This window comes from Diplotaxodon limnothrissa, linkage group LG9, assembly GCF_057381915.1.
Source record: "Diplotaxodon limnothrissa isolate DT_005_m linkage group LG9, D_limnothrissa_male_GT1.1, whole genome shotgun sequence".
Lineage (NCBI taxonomy): Eukaryota > Metazoa > Chordata > Actinopteri > Cichliformes > Cichlidae > Diplotaxodon > Diplotaxodon limnothrissa.
In genome coordinates, this window is record NC_140604.1 from 3,829,143 (window position 1) to 3,851,148 (window position 22,006).

General features: G+C 41.8%; 1 protein-coding gene across 2 annotated transcripts in view; it reads right to left on the reverse strand.

Annotated features, from left to right (window-relative positions):
* Positions 1–22,006, reverse strand: part of kcnh2b (potassium voltage-gated channel, subfamily H (eag-related), member 2b) — a 275,704-nt gene that overhangs the window by 115,078 nt on the left and 138,620 nt on the right. For both annotated transcript variants that reach the window (XM_085362590.1, XM_085362591.1), the window contains exons 3-6: positions 19,515–19,670; positions 18,209–18,425; positions 17,576–17,907; positions 17,284–17,495 (exon numbers count right to left, since the gene is read on the reverse strand). In XM_085362590.1, coding sequence (XP_085218716.1) covers positions 17,284–17,495; positions 17,576–17,907; positions 18,209–18,425; positions 19,515–19,670 — 917 coding nt within the window. The remainder of the gene's footprint in view (positions 1–17,283; positions 17,496–17,575; positions 17,908–18,208; positions 18,426–19,514; positions 19,671–22,006) is intronic.

The window sequence follows — 22,006 nt, forward strand, 5'->3', positions numbered from 1 at the left end:
AATCCAATAGTTTTTACTGTAGTGATTATATGCAGCAAAGCAGGGGAAGCAGCTACAGACTGGACTGTGGGGGTGAACATCACAGTCTGCCTGTGTGTGTCAGTGTGTGTCAGTGTGTGCCTGTGTGTGTCAGTGACAGAGCACCTCGGTGCCTTCCTCGGTTCACTCGACTGCCTCTCGAGATGAGCCCATTCTCTCGCCCCGCCTTGCCCCCTCTGTGCCCTTTGATGAATCGGTCCGAGGTGGGTCCCCGACTACCCCGCTAACTCGAACCGGACGCAACCATTTCCCAGGCGGGGTCGTGAGCAAAATCGATTGTGGAAGGCATGAAATTGGGAGAATCTTAAGCAAGCGAGAACTAAAATGACTGAAAGCTTGAGATTTAAATTTACTGACGCAAAAGAGAAGCCACAGGGAACGAGGTCTATTTCTATGACCTCCACCAGCACGTGTGTGGTAGCACGTGTGTGTGCTCCATTCTCTCATCCGGTTTGTAACAACAAAAAGAAAAGCTTGAAGTGTTGATTGAATGCTAATATAATTTTGTTGGGTGTAGACAAACTTTGATCCTTACAAGTGTGCTGTGTATTGTCAGCATAATAATTCAGATATTACATCACATCGTACTTCTGCTGTAAGGTCAGACACTGATCTGAAGATGCAAATGATAATAATGTTGTATGGAGCTATTTAAAATAATGTTTCTTACTAACTCATTCACACACTGGATGATGAATGGGGATCTACTAATGATGACAGTATGAACATGTCTACATGTTATGAAAAAGTATCTTTTTTTTGGAAACAAAGTAACATTTTGATCAAAAATCTCAGTTAAACAACGACATAAATGCTACACATTATCCACATAAATAAAAAATAGTTATATTCAGCAATATATCATCTATATTAAAATGGGTTTTAAGAGGGAAAATACACTTGCTGCTGTTTTTACTGCACTTCAAATTTGTGTTATTGTTCCTCAAACCCAACACAGACTGCGTCAGCTTTTCCACAAAGCTTTAAAACTCGCATCATCACAGCAATGTAAAGCTGCTCAGACTAAAATATCTGGGCTTTAATGCTGTTAAATCCTTCTTTCGTCTCCGCAGGTAAACCATTCTGAACAGAGGTCTAGAAGTTGTTCATACGATTTGGCTGCTACTTGTTATTCTTATCTTACAAACTGTGACCTCGCAGATTGTAAGATAAGCGTTTGCAGTGACACAATGAGCTGATAGAAGATCTGATATCTGTAAACTCCTCGGTGGCTTTGAAGAAAGACCAAAACCATAGACTGAAACAGCGCGTCTGCAGCCTTAGTCGTAGTTACCGTAGCACGATGACTGAAGTGAAATGTACAGGTCACAGTACTTTAATGGAGGTGAAACTGCGGGAAAAATGGTCCTTGATGAACTGAAACGTGTGTGACAAAGCATTTCATTTGTGTTCCCTGCACAACAGCAAGTCTGCTCATAACAAACAGCATAATTAAGAGTGCAGAAGAAAAAAGTAATTTAACATACAGCAGATCATGGAGTTTAAGCTCTTTTACTCCAAGACTTTAAATGTCTGTTTATTCCTGCGTTTTATTCTTTTTACGTTCTTTATGCTTTTATGCATTTCTTCCATTAGTATATTTAGCACGCCCCTCTGCCTTGTTCCCCTCCTTTATTTATCATGCACCTTGTTTTCCCAGATCTAGATAACACAGCATATTGTAGCATTGCAATACCACGAGATGGAAGGGCACCTTTTCAAGTCAGACAGTCATTTGCTCTGGCAAATATAGACAGATCTCAGCCATCAGACAGATATTCACACCACATCAGCTCTTGCGTCCAAGTCAAAAAAGTAACTAGGTCATACGTAAGCAGGGTAAATGACAGGCTAATCAATGGCTGCATATTGTCGGGACCTTGAGCCCTCTCTGATTCAATTACTTGCTATGATGAAGAAGGGCAGCCAGGCAGGGCGGCGGGCAGGCCAAGCCCACAACACTGTGATTAATGGGGCCAGGGCCAAGGAAATGGGTCATGGAGACAGAAAGCAGAGGAGAGACCAGAAAGGGGACGATAAAAAGAAAAAGAAGCAGAGAAAAGAACAGGAAGGAGAGAAATAATGGGAGGAGAAGCGAGAGAAATGACAGAAGTAGTAAGAAAGTGAGGATGGATGTGACGTACGCTGAGGATTTGTGGAGAAATAAGACGAGGTGAAGCAGAGAAGGATGAAGACTGTGTGGCATGACATCATTCCTCTGTTGCACTGTGAGGTTACATTCCTGCTGCTGTGGAAAATACGTTCACACACGTATCCAGATACAGTACAGTGTTGATAAGAGGATGCATTCACTAAGCATGTGTATGCGTCACTACAATTAACAGAAAACGGATTAGGTGAGCAGAGCCAACGCTACACGGCAGCTTCGCATAACCATCCGAGACTGGGTTGTTTGTGGTTTGTAACTGTGAATTTATCTCACTGCACTGGTTTCCACAGTTGGTGATGGGTGGTGCATCTGTAACTTACAGATGTTCCCATATTACCACATCTGGTGGTTCAGTTGACTAATCACAGAAACAGAATACAGTTGGAGTTTGGCATCCAAGCCCAGAGTTCATCACTCACCACAAACACGCGGCATAAACAAGTTGGGGACTGATGAGTAAATACCCCCCCAGAAACTAAGGTGGGTGCTTGGGTGGTGGAAGGGTGGGACAACAAGCAGCACTGCAGGTGAGCATAAGCACCGTCATTTAATAGGTGGAGGTGTGGCTTAAACTGACTGTGAGATTCTTCATTTCATTTATTTCTTTCACACTTGGTACAACAGTTTCCACAGTTAGTTCTTTCAGACAAACCAACCACACTGTCTATCAGTAAAGCAGGAAGTAGAAAATATTCATATTAAACCCCGCCCCCATCTACAATCCAACTTATTTTGCAAGCGGGCACCAAAACTCAAGGAACAAACTAACATTAACATTTATCCTAACAACACATTTCCAATCAGAACGTACCACTCCACATAGTAACAAGGAGAAAAGATGAGTAAATAAAATAAACGAGGCAAAAAATAATGGATCCTTATTAAATTAACTCCAATTTCATTCACATTCTTCATATTGAGTTATCGTTTTAAGCATGTAACACTTTTTAAAACAATGTAAATTTATACAACTCTTTAAATTATAATGAAGAGACTTCCACAGTCGTATACTCCTAACCGCTGGACTCATTAATCTTTGTTGTCCTAGCTAGCTGATGCTTAAAATGAAATTTCCTTCTGCTGTCTTCTCTCCTCGAACACGTTAAAAATACTCTTTGTAACTTAAAAGGCAAAATATTATTTTTAGCCTTAAACATAATTAATAGTGTGCGTAGTTTCACTAAATCGCCTAATTTTAATCATTTCAATTTTATAAATAATTTATTTGTATGTTCTCTATATTTAACGTTATGAATCATTTGTATCACTTTCTTCTGTAATAAGTTTAGAGGTTTTGTAGTATTCTCATATGTATTCCCCCAAACTTCCACACAGTAACTAAAGTATGAGAAAAACAGTGAAAAACATAAAATGCGCATTGTTTTATAGTCTAATAAATCTCTTCCATTTCCCAAAATATAAATGTTTTTAACCATCTTCTTTCTAATATACTCAACATGTGATTTCCACGTCAAATTTTCATCTACTATTACACCCAAAAGCGAAATTCAGTAACTCTTTCAATCAATTCTCCATCAATGGACATAATGACTTCTTCCTCCTTTACACGATTGCCAAATATCATGAATTTCGTTTTTGTCAGATTCAAAGATAATTTATTTACATCAAACCATTTTTTTAATCTTAACATCTCAGAAGTCATAATTTCAACCAAATCTTTCAAATTCTCTCCAGAGCAATAAAAATTTGTGTCATCTGCAAATAAAATAAAATGTAACCTTTTTGATACGTCACAGATATCATTAATATATAAATTAAAAAGTTTAGGTCCCAAAACAGAACCTTGAGGAACACCACATACAATCTTCAATCTTTCAGAGGTGTTGCTGAGATAATGTACATATTGCGACCTATTTTCTAAATAACTCCTTAACCAATTCAATGCCACTCCTCTCACACCATAGTTATACAATTTAGAAATCAAAATATAATGTTGTAACGCGTCAAAAGCTTTTTTAAATCAACGAATACCCCAACTGTATATTTGTTATTATGGGTTGCAGATGAAATATCCTCAATGAAAGTCAACAATGCTAATGCCGTTGACCTATTTTTACGAAATCCAAATTGATTTCCATTTATTAGTTGATTTTTTTCAATAAAACTATCAAGTCTTTGCGCAAAGAGTTTTTCAAGCACCTTTGAAAGCTGTGACAAAAGAGACACTGGCCTATAGTTGTTAAAACTATGCTTATCTCCTGATTTATATGAGGGTCACTTTTGCCACTTTCATTCTTTCAGGAAATACTTCTGATTGTAACGAGAGATTCAAAATATAGCAAAGAGGAATACTTATACAGTCTAAAGTCTTTTTAATTATAACCATGTCTATACCATCACAGTCAGTAGATTTTTTATTTCTAAAGTTTTCTACAATTGCTATGATTTCTTTTATGGTAATATCAGCCAAGAATATAGAATTAACCACTCGCCTTTCTCCTTTCCAGGCTTCATATTCTGGGTCGTCATTTTTCCTAATTAAATTTGCTAAAGTGGGTCCAACATTTACAAAAAAGGACGTGAATTCGTTTGCTACTTCAGTCTTGTCATCGACAACTTGATTATTCTTAAAGAAATAAATAGGCCGATCTGAGGGTGTGTTCTTGTTACCTAATACTTCTTTAAAAATATTACAAATACCAACTTATTTTTATAAACTTTATATTTCATTTCCGCATTCTTAGTTCTCTGTGTTATATAGTCCCTATATAAATTATTTTTCCTCTTACACGCATTTGCAAGACCCTTAGTTATCCAAGGTTTCATATTCTTATTCTTTTTCTTATACTTAAATGATACCAGTGGACAATGTTTATCATACAAGGCCAAGTAAGTATTTAAAAGCTCCATATGCAACGTCGACCTCATTAACATAATCCAGTCCACTTCCATGAGATCTTGTCTGAACTTAATTGCCTCGTTATTTCTTAACCTTCTGTGACTCATGAAACCAACTTCTTCCTTTCTTTTCATATTTAAATCAAAAATAAAAAAGATGGTAGATGATCACTTATATCATTTATGATGAGGCCACTCATAATATTACTCTCCAAACTATTAATGAAAATATGATCAATTAGTGTTTCTGATTTATCTGTTATTCTACTCGGCTTTATAATTAAAGGATAAAATCCCTTACCAAGTAATAATTCAAAGAATCTGACGCAGCCTTATCATTTGCCTCTTTACAAAGATCAATATTGTAATCACCACACAAACATACAGTCTTATTTCCCTTAGCCTTACTCAATGAGTCTTCTACTGCTTCTGTAAATAACTCAATCTGTGACCCTGGTTTCCTATATATGCACGTTACAATTATATTACTTCTTCTTTCTATGTCCAACTCCACTGTCACAGACTCCCTTACATCGTCTATAGCCACAGACATATATTCAACGTTTTTACATTTCAAATCACAATTAACAAAAAGTGCCGCCCCTCCTGCCTTCTTCTTAGTTCTGTTTGCAAAGTATAAATCGTACCCTTCGATACAGAAACCCCCTCTTCTCATCTAACCATGTTTCAGACGGAGCAATTATTTGAAACCTGCCTCTCAAACTATACAGAAAATCTTTAATCGAAGCAAAACTTCTGCAATGAATATGAATGAATGAAAATGTATTAGCTATTTCAACCTTATCCCTGAATTGCTCCTCTGTATAATATTCACATGTGACATTAATTGTATAAAGCACGTTCCTTTCAGGGCCAATACCTGCTTCAAAATCATGGTTTATGATCTGAGTCTATTATTCTAAGAATATCTATTGACCTCAAAAAAGAAAGGGATCCTTAACAATCGCACATTTATTTATCGACATATTTTAAGTTGATCTTTTCTTCTTCCATGTCCAATTTACAACTTCCTCTTGTCCTTTTCCACCTGAAGTAGCATCTGTTCTGGTAAAGGATGAACTAATTGTTTTTAAGCTCATAGCCGTGATAGGTCGTAACCGTCTGCCTATCTTGAAATGTTATCTCGTATAAACGTCCAATTCCTCCAGATCCTTAATCGTTATAACCTTGGCTTCTTCTGTTGTTCCATTAAGTTTAATCATCACTTTACAGTTCCTCATCCAGGTTGCTTGAGTCTTTTTCTCCTTCCGTAATATGCGAGCTTGTCTCGCAATATCTGCATTTCTTTTTGTAAGATGTTCATTCAAATATACTCGGCTTCCTCTCAAAAGGCTGGACCGCCTCAGCAAGTCAACTTTGTGTTTACGGTTTACAAATCTCACTACAATTGCTGGAGGAGCATTAATGTGCCTTCTAGGAAGGGTATAGCATGCAGATATATTATTACTATGCAGGGGAAGTTTTTATTCAAGAAGAGTGCATCATTGGTTTATGTGATGAAGAGAAATGATAGATTCCTGGATTTATTAGTCAGATGCATTTCTTTCTTTTCTTTATTTTGTTTCCCCCCTGTGAGCTGTGAGTTCCAGTGTTCCTTTCCCTTCAGCAGTCTGCTTTGTCTTCCCTTTTTTCCTTGGATTTCCTTTCATGTTCCAGCCTCTCTTCTTTCCCAGTATCACTTTGGTCTCCCACGGTCTCTCCAGGTTTCTCTGAACCTTCTTTTTCACTTCCTCTGTCATGCCACCTGGCTTTCAAAGTCTGCCATTGATATTGTGTGTGTGTGTGTGTGTGTGTGTGTGTGTGTGTGTGAGAGAGATGAAGACAAAGGTAGCCTGCCAACAAAGGTAAAAGGCATTCAATCAGAGTGGAAACAGATTGGGAAGCTTTCCTGCCTGGGTGTGAATGAGACTGATTGAGTTAGCCAATCCCTGCTGAGCAGATACACCCGGACAGGAAGGGATCTGGCTGATAATGTGTTCGCTCGAGTTTTGGAGTAAAACTGTTCTTATTTTTCTGTTTGTTTGTTTTCTTTTTAAAAAAAACTTTTTCAGACCCCTTCTGACATATTATCTCTACATAATATTTTATCATTATTTGATTATTTAGTTTAAATCCATAAATTAACTGAAGTGAAACTTGCTGGCAGAAATTTCCGTTTCACCTTAAGTTGAGTAAAATTTTCCACCTTCAAATGTGTCGTCGTGTTATCTCTAAGGCACACAAGAATCTACTTGAAAGCAGCTAATGTTTTATAGAGCGTTACAAATAGCCAAATCAATGTCTCTCTAATGTTGTTTGAATGAGGTGGTTCTCACCAGCAGGAGGGGGAAATAGATTACTCTCGTATAGATTATGTGCCTGAGAATGAGCACATTTGTTAAGCACAGACAACATCCTCAAAGTCACCATGACACTCTACTCCTGTTCCAACAATAATTCATGGATTCATTACTAGAAAACGGGATAATAGTTAGACTCACTGTTTCTCAAACACCTGACAGGAGGTCATAAAGAGCTCATATGAGCTTTGTAATTACCACTGGTCGATTGATCCTCCTAATATTTCAGAGATGGCAGAAAAAGGCAGACAGATTAAATTAAACTGTGGAATTAATTAGGTTCATTTAATTGGAAGGATCAATTTTAGTACAACAAGGTGTCGATACAATAGCTCACCTCAAATTCAAACAGAAATGAGGCAGGTCGCATCGTCTTGCGTTTCACGCATGCACAGGACTGGAACGTAAGCGTTTTCGGCCGTTTCAATGTGGACGCACAACTCTGTGAAAACGTCTGAAAACGTTAGTGTGGACGTGGAGCGTTTTCAGGCGAAAACGGCATTTTCAAATCTATCCAGGCTAGTGTGGACGTAGCCTAAGAGGAGCATTCAAAGGCGAGCATCTGTTGGCCAGGCCTGTGTCCGTGAGGCTTGGTCGGGCAGAGAAAGAAATAATATGGATCCAACAACCTGTGGGCCCACCACCCACATGGAGGGGCATTGGGCTCAAGTGGAGTGTTAACTGGCTGGTATGCAAAGTTGGTGAGCTAGGCAAGTAGACCCTCAACACTGCAGACTGGTTTCTGGAACAAGGACCATCAGCTTGCTGGCAGGTAATGGTAAATGGACTGGTTCTTATATGGCGCTTTTCTACTCTGAGCAGTCAAAGCACTTGGCTAGGTAAGGAACCTGAGCTAGGAGGTGGAGTATTACCATCTATATCGTGGTGGGGGGCGGCATCGCGGGCATCGACACACAAAAAAAAAAAAAATTGCTCGTACTCATGCTGCCCCGACGTCAGCCAGCGCATATCGGGAATGGCACAGGCACCGATCGGTTTTCTATCGCCCATTTGCTGTGAGCAAGGGCGCCCTGCGTTTGCGAGGTGCGCCTTCTGCTGGCGGTACAGGGAGGAGAGGGTGGGGCGGCGGGAGATTCTCTGGCTGGCTGGAGCAGCATCTAATAATCAACTCGCAAAATAAAACGAAAATAAAAACAAACCAACAAAAACACCAGACATCATGATACAGACTTATAATTTGCACCGATGTTTTTTCGAAATTCTGTACGCGAAAAGTGAGCGCGAGAGCCCTCGGTGCGCCTGCTCGCTGCTGAAGTCAAAGTAAACTTTATTGTCATCTCCGCTACATACAGTCCAGTGTAGAGAGAGACGAGACGACGAGGCTCCAGTTACAGCAGTGCAAGTAAACAAACAATAAATATAAGAAGAGTAAGAAAATAAATATACGCTTTAGGACTCGGGGTAAAGGATCAATAACAATTTAAAATTTACAGTTTGATGATTTAAAGTCTCACACAAGCCGTCGAAAGGGGCGGGGCTGGCTGCTTCCAAATAGAGCACATTTCATTCATAATGATGTAAATCCAAGCCCATCATGTATTCATGATTTGAATCCTGGGTCGTGTGAAATCCCAGAAATAAACCATAGACAAAGTGAATCTGTGAACTAAGGTGTAGGTTGTAGGGGATGGGTGTTCATACTGGAGGGCAAAATTAAAACCAATGGAAGATGGACAAGAAAAGTCATCAGGTGCTCAGTTTAGAAAAAAGAGAAAAGAAGAGGAGGAGAAACAACAGATGCAGGTAAGCAGATGTGTGATTGGATGATGGCAGGTCATCCTGAAACAATCAGAATCAGAATACTTTTTTAATCTCTAAGGAAATAATGTGGGTTACAGTTACTCCAAGAAGAAATGGTAAAAATAGTAACAATAACAAACTAAACTCCAAACATCACATTATGTTACAGATTTCAATATTAATTAGTCATCGTCAGTTGTTGATTTGTCCTGTTCTCATTGTATGACGAATTATGATGGCTGTGGTAGCCTTTTATGTTAATGTACAATCCTTAATATGTTCTGTGTGTGTGTGTGTGTGTGTGGGGGGGGGGGGGGGGGGGGGGGGGGTCAGAGGGAGTGTTCGCCCAGGGCACCAAATAGGCTCGACCGCCACTTGGTACGGGGATACTCTCAAGCCCCCGGCTGAGAGCTCGTTGTGGAGTTTTCTCTGGGCAGCAAACAAACATCAGCTAGATGTTTACCTGGTATTCTTGGAGTCTTTAGGTGGGATCATGAAAGAGAGGAGCACAGCTGGCTACAGATCATCACCTAGTGCAGGGGTGTCGAACTCCAGGCCTCGAAGGCCGGTGTCCTGCAGGTTTTAGATCTCACTCTTGGTCTACACACCTGAATCAAATGATTAGTATCATTACCAGGCTTCTGGAGAACTTAAAGACATGTCAAGGAGGTCATTTAGCCGTTTGAATCAGCTGTGTTGGATCAAGGATACATCTAAAACCTGCAGGACTCCGGCCCTTGAGGCCTGGAGTTCGACACCTGTGACCTAGTGGCAAGTGAAATCTGATGGTGGGAAAGGTTGCCAGACAAACTTCGTACTCAGTACTTGTTTGTTTGAACTGGAAACAGCTGGCGGAAGCCCATGTCTGTAGGGTTTTTAGCTGCCACATCTTCCATCTGGCATCTTGTATCCGAAGGGAAGTTGAGAGCAGAGACTTCCACTGCTGAGGTGGTTGGCAGGACCTGTTGTTATAAGGTCATCGAGGCCAACACATCACCCTCATCCTCCAAGGGAAAGATTCTCCATGGTGCTGGAAAGGAGGCTCTAGTGGAGAGTTCGGATAGAGTTTTATAATCTCCATGTCTCTGTGGATTTTTTAGACATGGAGAAGACTGATGACCAGTTTCTCTGGGGGCAAGAATATGGGGTTCTGGGACCATTACTTCCACCAGGCCCGTGTATAACAAAAGTGAGAGCTGTCCATGTCTGTGACATAACATTAAGCATGTTTTCAGTTGGTGTTGGACTCCTTAATGGTTGCTCCTTCTCTATAATTCTGTTTGATTTTTAAGGACAGGATCTCAAAGTAGCAGGTGTGAGGAGGATGCTTGCTTTTCATAAACTGGAGGTTTGGAGGTTTATGCTAAACTTGGGTCGTCTTCATGTCAGCATTAATGCACGAATTGTCACGGTGAAGAGAGAGTTGAGCCAAAAGGCGAAGTTTTCAATTTATCAGATCGTCTACATCCCAATCCTTACTATGGCCATGAAATCTTGGCAAAGGCTGAAAAAGTAAGGAATGCAAGCACCCAAAATGAATTTCCTCTGTAGGGTGGCTTGGCTCAGCGTTAAAGACAGAGTGAGGACCTCAGGCATCCAGAGCTTGGATTAGAGCCTCTGCTCCAGTGTATTGAAAGGAGCCAGTTGGGGGAGTAGACCCAGAACCTGCTGGAGAGATTGTATATCTCAGGATCAGTGGGAAATCTATGTCAGGACTAAGTTGTAACCACAAAGCCTCTGAAAACATATGCTTAGTTACGGCATCACCAGATCTGCATCTCCGTACAAATGTAACTACACGTTGCATTGATGCAACTATTGTGATTGGCTTGTTCACACCCATCTGCTCCTCCTATGCATGTCTGATTACAATTAATCAATCAAACAATCATTGTCTCTATATAAGGAGTTATAAGGATTTCTGAAACTATCGGAATGAATGTGAATACACAGAAAAGTGAAAAAACTTGCTTGCCCTTAAAACCCGCCCCCCTCTCTCTCTCTCCCCCCCGGACTACAACAAAGAATAGGAGGAAAAAGTCCCAGACCTGGTGTTTTATTTGCAGTTACTGCTGCATATAAAAATTCGGGGCATGACCACAAGGTAATTAAAACATAATGCACCTTGCACAGGCATAAATGCTGTCGATGATGTCAGCCACTTGTGCAGGTGATACCACAGGCTCTAACTCAGGCCTTAGTCTGCCGCCGCTGCAACCTGGCTTTGGAAAATTGGAAGATAATCAATGGATGGATAACAATCCTAATTCCAAAGCAAAGCTGAATTATTTTCACTGTGTACATCTACAGTCACACACTCAAAGAAACTCCTCACTCCTGACACACACCAGGAAAGGTCTGGAGGCAATCCTTTTGTTTGATTCACGTTCTTCAAGAGACTGACAACATGCTTCTTTGTTTCTTTGTGGGTCACTAAACTCACATGGAGGAAGCACTCCATCAGTTTGAGGCATTGAGGCAGAGCCGCTGAGCAGGTGGCTAAATTACAGTGTGTCACATGCTTCCAGACTCTATTCTAGCCCATTTAACTGACAGATACTGGGACGCTCAGGCATGTGCTTTTCTCACCCAATTATTAAGACGTTGGAATTTAAAAACTGGTCCCAAATGATAAAGATAACCTAACTCAAGAAGAGACAGGGCACTGCAAATGTCTGCAAACATGAGGATTGTTTGAGCTATCCAACACTTACTAAATCCGATGTTTGCAGAGTCTTTTTTCTTTTAATTGCTGCACAGCACAACCTATCCTCCGACGATGGTTCTATGACAAACACGTGGTGACGGTAAAGGGATGTATACAGTGTGTGCAGAATAAAGTGTATTCAATATAAAAGGTTTTATAATGGCTATCAATCGTAAACAACACCTGCAGATGTTAAAAAAGAAAAGCGTACGGCTCAGTAACACTTTGCTATAACCCCTCACTTCTGTCCTATTTAAAGGACGTAACCCTGCTGTGGGACTTTGCCAGAGGTGCATCTCTCACCAAAACAACTGCAGAGCCACATTAGAGTACCCCCCACCCCCCAGTGCTCGGTGCTTTCTAAGCAAAAAATATGTGGTCCTACTAAAAATACCTGCTTTAAAATCATTCATGCCACACGCTATTCAGAGAGCTAATGCATACTCATGACCCTATGCAAAATGTTCATGCAGGGAATCTAACTCTGATCAAAGCCCCTGGTTTACTTTTAATCTTAACAAAACATGGTTTTAAGTTTGCGGCAGATTGTTCCTGATGCATAATTAAAGCTCGACTGTGACATTGCAGTAGTTTTATAACACAGCATCCAACTCTAAAGCATTTCAGCTGCTGTAAGTGGGTTGAGCCCACTGCAGCTGTCAAAGGATGTCTATGTGCCACTTTTTAAAGCCAGTGTTAGAAAATAGGATTGATGCCCTGGCATGTGTGGAACAGCAAAAACAAAAATAGAAGAGAATATGCTCACTTAGTTCTTGTCCAGTCGGTGGACAAATGCACAGCCTGCCTACTGCCTGACACTCCAGATGGTTTTGCACACAGAACTATGTGGGATGTTTTGGCAGGTAATGGGAGACACCTTTTGTCTATTGCTGTATCACAGGTGGCATTTAACCAATCAGATCAGCGAACCACCACCCGTGAAGACAGCTGGTGAATCAAACTCAGCTGAGAGAAGAGGGAAGCATGTTTTCCACTGAGGAAACGTTCATCTTTGTTTGAACCCTCTGTGGTTCTCATTAACTTAATACTTAAGCAGGGATGGACACTAATCTCTTCAGAAGCCTTCATGGTTGTTTTTAAAGGACTGTCGTCACACAGGAAACACACCTGTAGATGCCATGAGGTTCTGCCGCAAGCTCACCTGCAGAGACAACCTCTGGCTGTTGAACCATAACTTCCTCAGTCTGTGCAAGCAACTTTACAGAATCAATATCTGTAAATGTTACATGCATGCAGTGTTTCAGTACATACACTTATATATTAAGCACTTTGAAGGCACAGAAGACGAGGCACACACTGTATCAATACCCATCCCAACTTTTCCTTTCCTCATGTTCTGCAAAATCAGCTTATTGATGGAATATGTCAGTCTGTAACAGCAGTATACATCCAGTGCCCTATATTCATGCTCCCTGTGCAGCACAGCTCAGAGCTCACGCTGGCTTCACACACAGGAGAAACATGGATTATGGCACACAGAGAGTTTGAGACCATTACCACCAACAATGACTAAGTTGATTAGGGTTCCTTGATTTATGTGCCTGTTTGTCTGCAGAAATATATTCCAGTAAAACATTGGAGCCTAAGCTGGCTCAGACAAACGCACCAAATAAATCACTTTAATTAAGACTATTTTTGTCACTCCACAGTTTTTCCACCACGGTGCTCAGCAAAAATCTTGCACAAATGTCACCTCATTTTTAAAAACACTTCTTATGGGTAAAAGTTATTATATCCATAAGAGCTAAAGTGTGCAGTTCAACCTGCATTAATCCAGCTGCAAGACGTTCATATACAGGGTATATACTACTGGCTCACAACCTCTCTCTGACTGCATATATAGCATCGGCCATTTTCAAATGTTGCAGAGTTTGTGAAAGACACACATGTGTGTCGTTCAGCATTGCTCATTCTTCACAGTATTAAAGTGCAGAATGCTGGTTAAAAAGCAAAGACACAACACTTCAACGTCAGTTTTATAACATGCTCCTATTGTGCTGCAGTGTTGAACAGTTACAGGGTTAGCAGGTTGCTTTAGTAAAAACAGTGATGCCGTACTCCCAGGAAACTAAAACAAAACATTTAAAAACTACCCAGACTACTTTACGCTTTATGGCGTGTCATGACTGTTGCACTGCAGTGCTGCTGCTGGCACCTTGTGGAGTCACAGTCTGAGTTAGCTGCTGCGCTCTCACTGATAGAGAAGGATGGAAAACACCTTTTGTTTTGTTTGCACCGATAAATGCTGCTGCCTGCAAGCTGCAGTCAGAACATTATTCAGTTTTTGCTTCTATAGTGTAAAAGTCATATAGTTTCCTCGAATTATCATGATACAATGTGAATACCAACAAACCCTACTATCCACACAACACTTCCAGTGGAAGCTGAGCTCAGCTGCATGTGCTGCGTAATCCTCTAAAGCATTACATTGCACATCTCTCCCACTCTGTTTCTACTTTGGAAGTGAACCTGCGCATCACTGTTTGGCCTGCAAAGACCAGCAGAGCTCCAAGAAGCCACACTTCGCTTTTTATGGTTTAATATGAACAGTAAGACTTGTGAAATGTAGAAAAATGGGTTTTAGTACTGCAACCTCACTCTTTCAGAGATCGGTGGCTCATCAGAAACAAAACAACTTCCTCATCATAGCTTTAAACAGACGCTTCATCAGTAACACACACATACGCATTTATTCCGTGGACTTCTCATGAGGGAGTGACACAAGTCATTTCTTTATCAGAAAATGCAGAATGCTGCAATTTGCAAAGGAGAGAAGAGGCAGAAATCTAGTTTGTCGCCCCACTGTGGGGTTTCTGACACACTTACAACGCTGCCACATAGAATGGGAGAAAGTAAATGCGACACACTGTGTAGTAAATAATGACAGGCGCAAAAGTCATCACCACTTCAACAAAGAATTACAACTTCTGCGATGCCACATAATCGAAACACAATTCTTGCATTTGTTTTTAAAAACACTGGAGTGGAAACAGAAAAATCCATCAGCCTTAAAAGCGTTGATTGCACACGTCTCCCTAACATCACAATAACACGACTACACAACAAACTATATTTCTTCGGTAAGATCTTTAGGAGATAGTAATGATGGGCCCTACAGCTCTGCTGCTGTGTGCCATCCATGGCTCCATTTATATCTTAATGTCAATAATTGTATTTATTTATTATATTATATAACTGCCCTTCTATGCAGCCCCACAATGTTTCTGTTTCAGTGTTTCTTATGCATACACCATGTATATCGTTCACTCACACATATGTATACATATATATTGCTTTTTATGTTTTTCCCTCGTTGTAGATTGTTTTCTCTTCTCTACTTTTGCACCTTTGTGGTCCAGCTACCCAAATCTGCTGTGCAAGAAACTGCACAATGACAATAAAACGCTCTAAGTCTCTAAGACGGGAGTGACAGGACGCCGAGTCAAGAGCCAGCATGTGTGAGTAGCTCTGGGTATCAGAGAGCTGCAGGGTGTGAGTGAGTTTAGCCTGCTGTGTGTGCGGCTGCCTGTGGTGTGTCTGAAGCATACACGCGCAGGTATGGGTATATTGTATGGGTGTTGTAGTCTAGTTAGTTAGTTAAATAGTAAGTTAAATAACTGTTCATTATGACACATGACTATAGTCACCAAGGCCAGGAGCATCGCTGCATTGTATATGTTTGTCCCCCAAAAAGACTTCTGCTTTCAGGGAATCGTCTCATGCTTCACTACTGAAATATCTGTCCACTGTTTAAACTGCGTAATACGTCAGTCAGCACACTTCTATACCCCCATACAGAAGGTCAGTTTGAGTGTGTGCAGCTCATAAATGTGCAGAATGTCTGCACGAGTTCTTCCTCAGGACATCAGATGTTTTTGAAACGTGTAAATTATTTAGCCTTGTTTGCCGTTCAGCATCTTCTTCTCTGCTGCTCCGAGGGATCGCTGCGCTTGTCATCACCTATTTGATGCTGCCATCTACAGGCACAGCCCGGAAAGGCAGGCGCTCTGCTCACAACAAGCCCTGTTTGCCAGGCATTTGCCACACAGACTGAAGAGTACGAAGCTTTAAAGCTCAACCACAGTCGTACATTCAGCTGAGTCTAAAGGTACACTGATCCCTGAATAGACTGACAAACAGCAGACTCTGGACTCCACAGTTCAGAGGTCAGAGGGCAGGCGGAGGCAGTTCTTTAGGGGACTTTTGGGAACGTATGGGGCTTCACAACAAATATAGAAAAACACTCAGCAACTATGTGATGTTATTAGGGGCTCTTGTTTCGTAGGATTTCCTTTTCCTTCCACATGACCCCCCGCTGTTCTTCTTCTCTCTTCTCATTCAGTAAAGTCGTGCAGGAGGGAGGTTACACGGATGTCAGACATATATGTGCTGATGAAACCACCTCGTGATTTTTCCTTTCTTCTAACAGCTCTATAAATAGCACTCTATAACATTTGGAGACACAGCTGGTACTGCTTTCTCCATCTGCACTGTATCATAACTGCACCACTGGCTAATACACGTGCATACACACACACACACACACACACACACACACACACACACACACACACACACACACACACACACACACACACACCCTTTGATTTTGCCAGCTGCACCTTAGCATGATAACGTTTCGATAGAAGTAAAGCCCTCTGGATCTTGCAGGAGATTCAGGCGTTAATAAAAAAACATAAAAACGTTACTTTGCTAACAAAAAGCAGATTATTATGCAAATATCAATCAGATGAAGATGTCACTTCTGTAAGAACACATACTGGGACGCAGAAATATGCATATGTAAAGTCTATATAGCAGTTCAAAGACTCAGCACACTGTGAGCCAAGGACAGGTAATCTGTGATGGCACATCCCAGCTCACAGGCTCATCATCATCCTCTGAGTTTAAAAACAAACAAAAACAATCCTCAACTGCATCCAGAGTAGACAAGAAGCTGGTCTGGGGTGAGATGCCTTGCTTGGTAAATGCAGCAGTCGGTAGCACAGCAGAACAACGACTCTGATGAGCCTGTCCTGCCTTTAGAAGTTCAGTACAGGTGTCTATTGCGTCTTTTTAAGCAAATTACGTGAAAAAATACAGTTTTTCATGTGTGCAGAAGTACATGCTTATGCCTAGCCTCTGGACTGTTAGAAGTAAGCAGATTACTGGCCTACCACCTTTCAGCATCATCATCTCTTTGAAACTCGGTCAGTGGCCTTCACTCAAGCACTTTTTGCCCCGAAACACTTACAACAAGTGCAAATGGCTTGCAGGCCCTTGATGATTTATGCAGGCTGGCAAAATGTCACAAAAATAATGCCTCTGCTGGACATCGGGCACACTGCACATGGACTGTGTCCTACCTGTGTGACCTTCTCTGTGACGTTGTGTGTCCGGTCAATGAGTTTGCAGGGTGCTATGATGTCCATCTCCCCCGAGGGCAGAGCAATGAGTGGGTCCGGTTTGAAATCCACAAAATTGAGCGTGATCTGAGGGATTTTGGAAATGGTGCGGTACCGCATGAGGTCAGAGTCTGACGTGGAGTTCAGTATGTTCAACTTGCTGTTTACTGCACCTGGAAATATGCAAATGAAGTTCAACAATCAGATAAGAAAACCAGCAGGAAAACATTTGATCCCACCTGCGCCTTCTCACCGGTGCTGCTGCTGGCCGGCCGGATGCTTGGCCGCCGGTTCTTCCGATCCCATTCCGGCCTCATGGCCTCGATCTCGTCTACGGAGGAGGCGCGACGCATGCTGTGAAAGCTTTCTCGCGAGCGGCTGTGCGACAGAGAACAGTTGGAGGCCGAGCCTTCGGGGTTGAGGCTGAGCCGGTGGTGGGGTGCTACGCAGGGTGTGGAATGGGTGAGGGGACCCACCAGGTGGGCTCCGTGAGTTTGATGTGGTGGAACGGCTACTGGAGGCTCAGAGCACAATAAGGTGCGTTGGTCTTCCTGGCGGTCTTCAGGCCAACTCTGTAGCGCTGACCTGGGAAACACAAACAACGAATATTTCCAGATCCGAGAGACTCCAGTGTCCTGGTAATCAGCCAGGACACTGGACATTGTTGACTGAAGTCAAAGAATTTCACAATGAGCTCAAAAAGGCCATAAACACGAGAGATGAATCCCTGTGACTGGAGTTAGCAGAGGTGATGAGGCACAGACAGCTGGCAGCTTTGCAGCCAGTGTCTGCAGCAACATGTAGCTTAAAGCTGAAATTAACTTTAGAGTGATTTTAGAATGTGAACATGTTCATCTCTGCAGTAATGTTGAAATCAAGCATCTACCTGCTTCCACTCAGCTTCTCCTGGTGATTTGGTGGCAGTGGGGGGAGGGGCAGAAATTCCCCCAGACCTAAGGACTCGGGGCTACGGTGGTCCTCTGGGTGTAGCGACACCGGCGTTGCTGTGGGGATGTGTCCGGCCTCTGCGTCGTCCAGAGAAGCTTTACTGTTGGACAGGGAGCGCAGCAGGGGGAGACGCAGCTTGAAGCCTCGTGGGCAACCTGGTGGTGAGACGGAGGAGGGATAAGACTATTAACCTGGAGAGTGACAGGTGCACCTCCAATATGGCAGAAATGGGTATTATATTAGAATAGTGAGACAAGCACAAACCGCCGGAGCAGGTTTTCAGTGGTAGGCGTCATGCTAGGACAGAGAAAGAGCTAAACATGCATCAGCCTTCAGAATAAAGCTGCAAAACCAATCGACCAGAATGCAGGGGCAGCAACTCGGATTAAAATGTGGGCTTAGCCACAAAGTTATGAGATACTTGATTCCGGATATTGCTGTGTCCTATTCCAGATGCTGCTCCCCTGGGTTATCCCTCTAGGACATTAAGAGCATAGATCGACAGCTAACACAAATATTCAGGATTTACAAGAACAAAAGCATCTAATAATAGCAGGACCACCTGGTCTATCTGCAAGGCAGAATGAACAGTTGATCCAGGTGAAGCAAAGTGAGCATCACGTCCAATTTGGATTAAAAAACATGGGAATTAAATAAGCAGCAATACATCCCGAAAATGTTCCACACTGAGCCACAAACGACACTCACTCTACTTATACCTCACTAAACCAAAGAGAAAACACAATCAGCTGTGTGGAGCACGCTGTCTCATTGTGCATCACGGGCCACATACACAACATTGTGATATTAGGGGACACACAAGTGAAGCTGCCCTTTCTGTTCAACTACAAATTTAGCTGAGATGCCAAAATATAAGAAAACAGTTTTAATTTTTCCACATGCTAAACAAACGCTGCTGCAGTACAAGAAATGTGTCAGTGTGATTCTCTGGACTTAAACTATAAGAAAAAAATGGTGAAATGAAAGAAAAAGTCGTGGTAGCTCATCACCCCGACTGTACTGCAGTTACAGAGTAATTACAAATTACACATGTCACTTTTACATTAATGTTTTTTACTTCCCAAAGGGTCACACCGTCACACTTTCTGTCTAGTGGGCCAGATTTGAGTTTTTGCTGGGCCAACTCTGGCCCAGGGCCTTATGTTTGACACCGGTGGTGTAATAACAGAAACGAAAAGCACAGAGAAGAACAGACAAACATCAAACGTTGCGCTCGTGGTTACCTGTGACGAGCCAGGTGGGCAGGCGGTGGTTCAGCTCCTGTTTGTGGTCTCGGAGAGACTCGTCTGTCATGACCTCGAAATTGAGGATGAACATGATCACCACGCCATCCTCGTTCTTCACTGGCACCACATCCACCATACACAGGATGCACTGGCCTGCAGGGGGCAGAGCAGCAGATGGGGCAGGTTACGATGGCATGCACAGGCAGCGAGGCTGGGTTTAAAACTTGATTTCAAATTACTTTACAGTGGTGGTGTTACTGGAGCAACATCAAAGCACAGATAAGAGCAGAATTCAGTCAGAGTTCAAGCTTTGTGTAATGACTTTGTGAACGTCTACATAATCAGTTTGTTGAATCGTGTGAGCGTCTCAAATGCATCCGTGCATCTCACACTGTGAATTACAAAGGCCTGCTTTCACACACACACTCAAATATACTAAAGTACACGGTTCTCTCTCCTTATTAAATGTGCATCTGTGTTTAATCAGCTCACACACCATCTTCCATACGAGGCTAATCTGCCACACGAGTGCTAAAACAGCTAAGTAAGCATGAAATGAAACCACACACAGGAGAGCGTCGCACAAACACAAAATAAGCTGCTATTCTGCTTTTGACACCATGAATGTGAGCTTGCAATTGCATTAACATGCATGTATACACACAGCAGTATCGTCATCATCCTCATCAGCAGCGTGATGTAAAATGATGATCTGACTGAAAGAAGTGAAGACAAAACTGTTGCAACATAGTATCAAAGTGGAGGAAATTCCAGGACATCTATTACACACATTCTGTGTACACAGTGAAATCTGTGAGTTTCCTTCTGTCCTTGAAAATGAGCAGAAACTCGACTCAAGTATCAGTCTGGCTAACGAATCTTATCTCCAAGCAGACATCCTCACAGACATCCCGAATATGACAGCACATAATACAAAATTACACATGAAAAACATTCTGAACTGAGTCAAACATATCAGTCCATCATATATGTAAATAAGGTTGTTCCACTTGGTTATTAAGAAAAGCTCAACCACACATATAAGATACTGGTTACTGAATTATGTGGCAAATGAGCACTGGGCCACTATTCAAAGAAGATCATGAGATGCACACTGAAAATAAAACTGCAAAATATTCCAAAAACTCCAAATACATGATACATAGATGCATGCCATGATTCAAACAGTACAGAAAGTGGACATGTGAACTGTTTTTTTCTTTTCATGTTGAACAGAAAGGATTTAATCCTATAAATTTACTCTCAAATATTCTTGTTTTACTGAAAATGATCCATGAAGTATGTCCTCCTGTTGCACGCTGTTTAAATACATTTTAATCGGTTTTGTTGACATTGTGATTCGAAACATCACACCAGCAAAACCTACAGTGAAATGCATCCAGTCTGCAACATCAACTTAAAGTGCACGAGCGTTTTGAGAACTTAAGCTTTTTAGTTTTGCACCGTAATCCTTCTTTTCTTATCTGTCGCCTTTAAACATGGACGCCAAACAAAGTTTCTTTCAAATTCCCTCTCATACCTGATCTGCCCGTCTGCAACTTACCTGCAGAGTGATGGTCAGTGAGCACCCTCGCAAACGGAAGCTGTGGCAGTTTTCGCAATATGGAGCACTTGGGTATTCCGTGCAACCCAACGTGCAGGATCTACTGCATGCCTGCCTGACCCACCCACCAGCCTGCCATTCATCTCACATCATTGCTGGAGAGTAGGGCGAAATCCGATTGGACAACAGCATAATCCCAACACAGGAGGGGAAAAAATATGAAACCCAAGGGAAAGTAGAGGATTACACCATCTGGCCATATCAGCGACGCATATAAACATGTGCCAGTTTAAATGCGTGCTTATATGTGCACATGTGTATAGATGACCAGGCTGATGTTCATTCACAAGTCACTGGGTCGTGTCCATTCATGTGCATTTGTAGCTTTTTTCTTCTTCTCTTTTTTTAATCGCTGAAGGTGTTGGAGCATCACCCCCAAAGCTGCTTTACAAAGCTCTGCATCCACGTGGCAAGGACAACGTGCACACAATCTAGAAATTTGAAAGCTTTGCTTTCCTCCGCAAGCGACTGTCCCGTGAAAAAGTGAGTGAGAAGTAAAAGATATTGCAGAGAATATGTCTGAGAAGATCTTTCAATAATGCTTCAGCTATTAAGTAATTTGAACTCTTTTATTATTTTTCTGAGTTAAATATGAACAATCATTCATATTCATTCACTGAACTGATGAAGAAACAGGATGGAGTGTGTCTGTGTTCGGGACTGGCACTGGGAGTGCACCAGCTTGGGCTTGTGTCTCCTCCAGCAGATTCTTTGAAAAATACTTGAAATTATAATATTATCAACAGATTAATGTGGATTAAATCTTTCCCTCACTGATATAATTACATTAGAGACATTAATAATCCGAGGACTAGCTCCTACACTCTCAGAAATAGAGGTACGAGAGAAGAACATTTTTGTACCT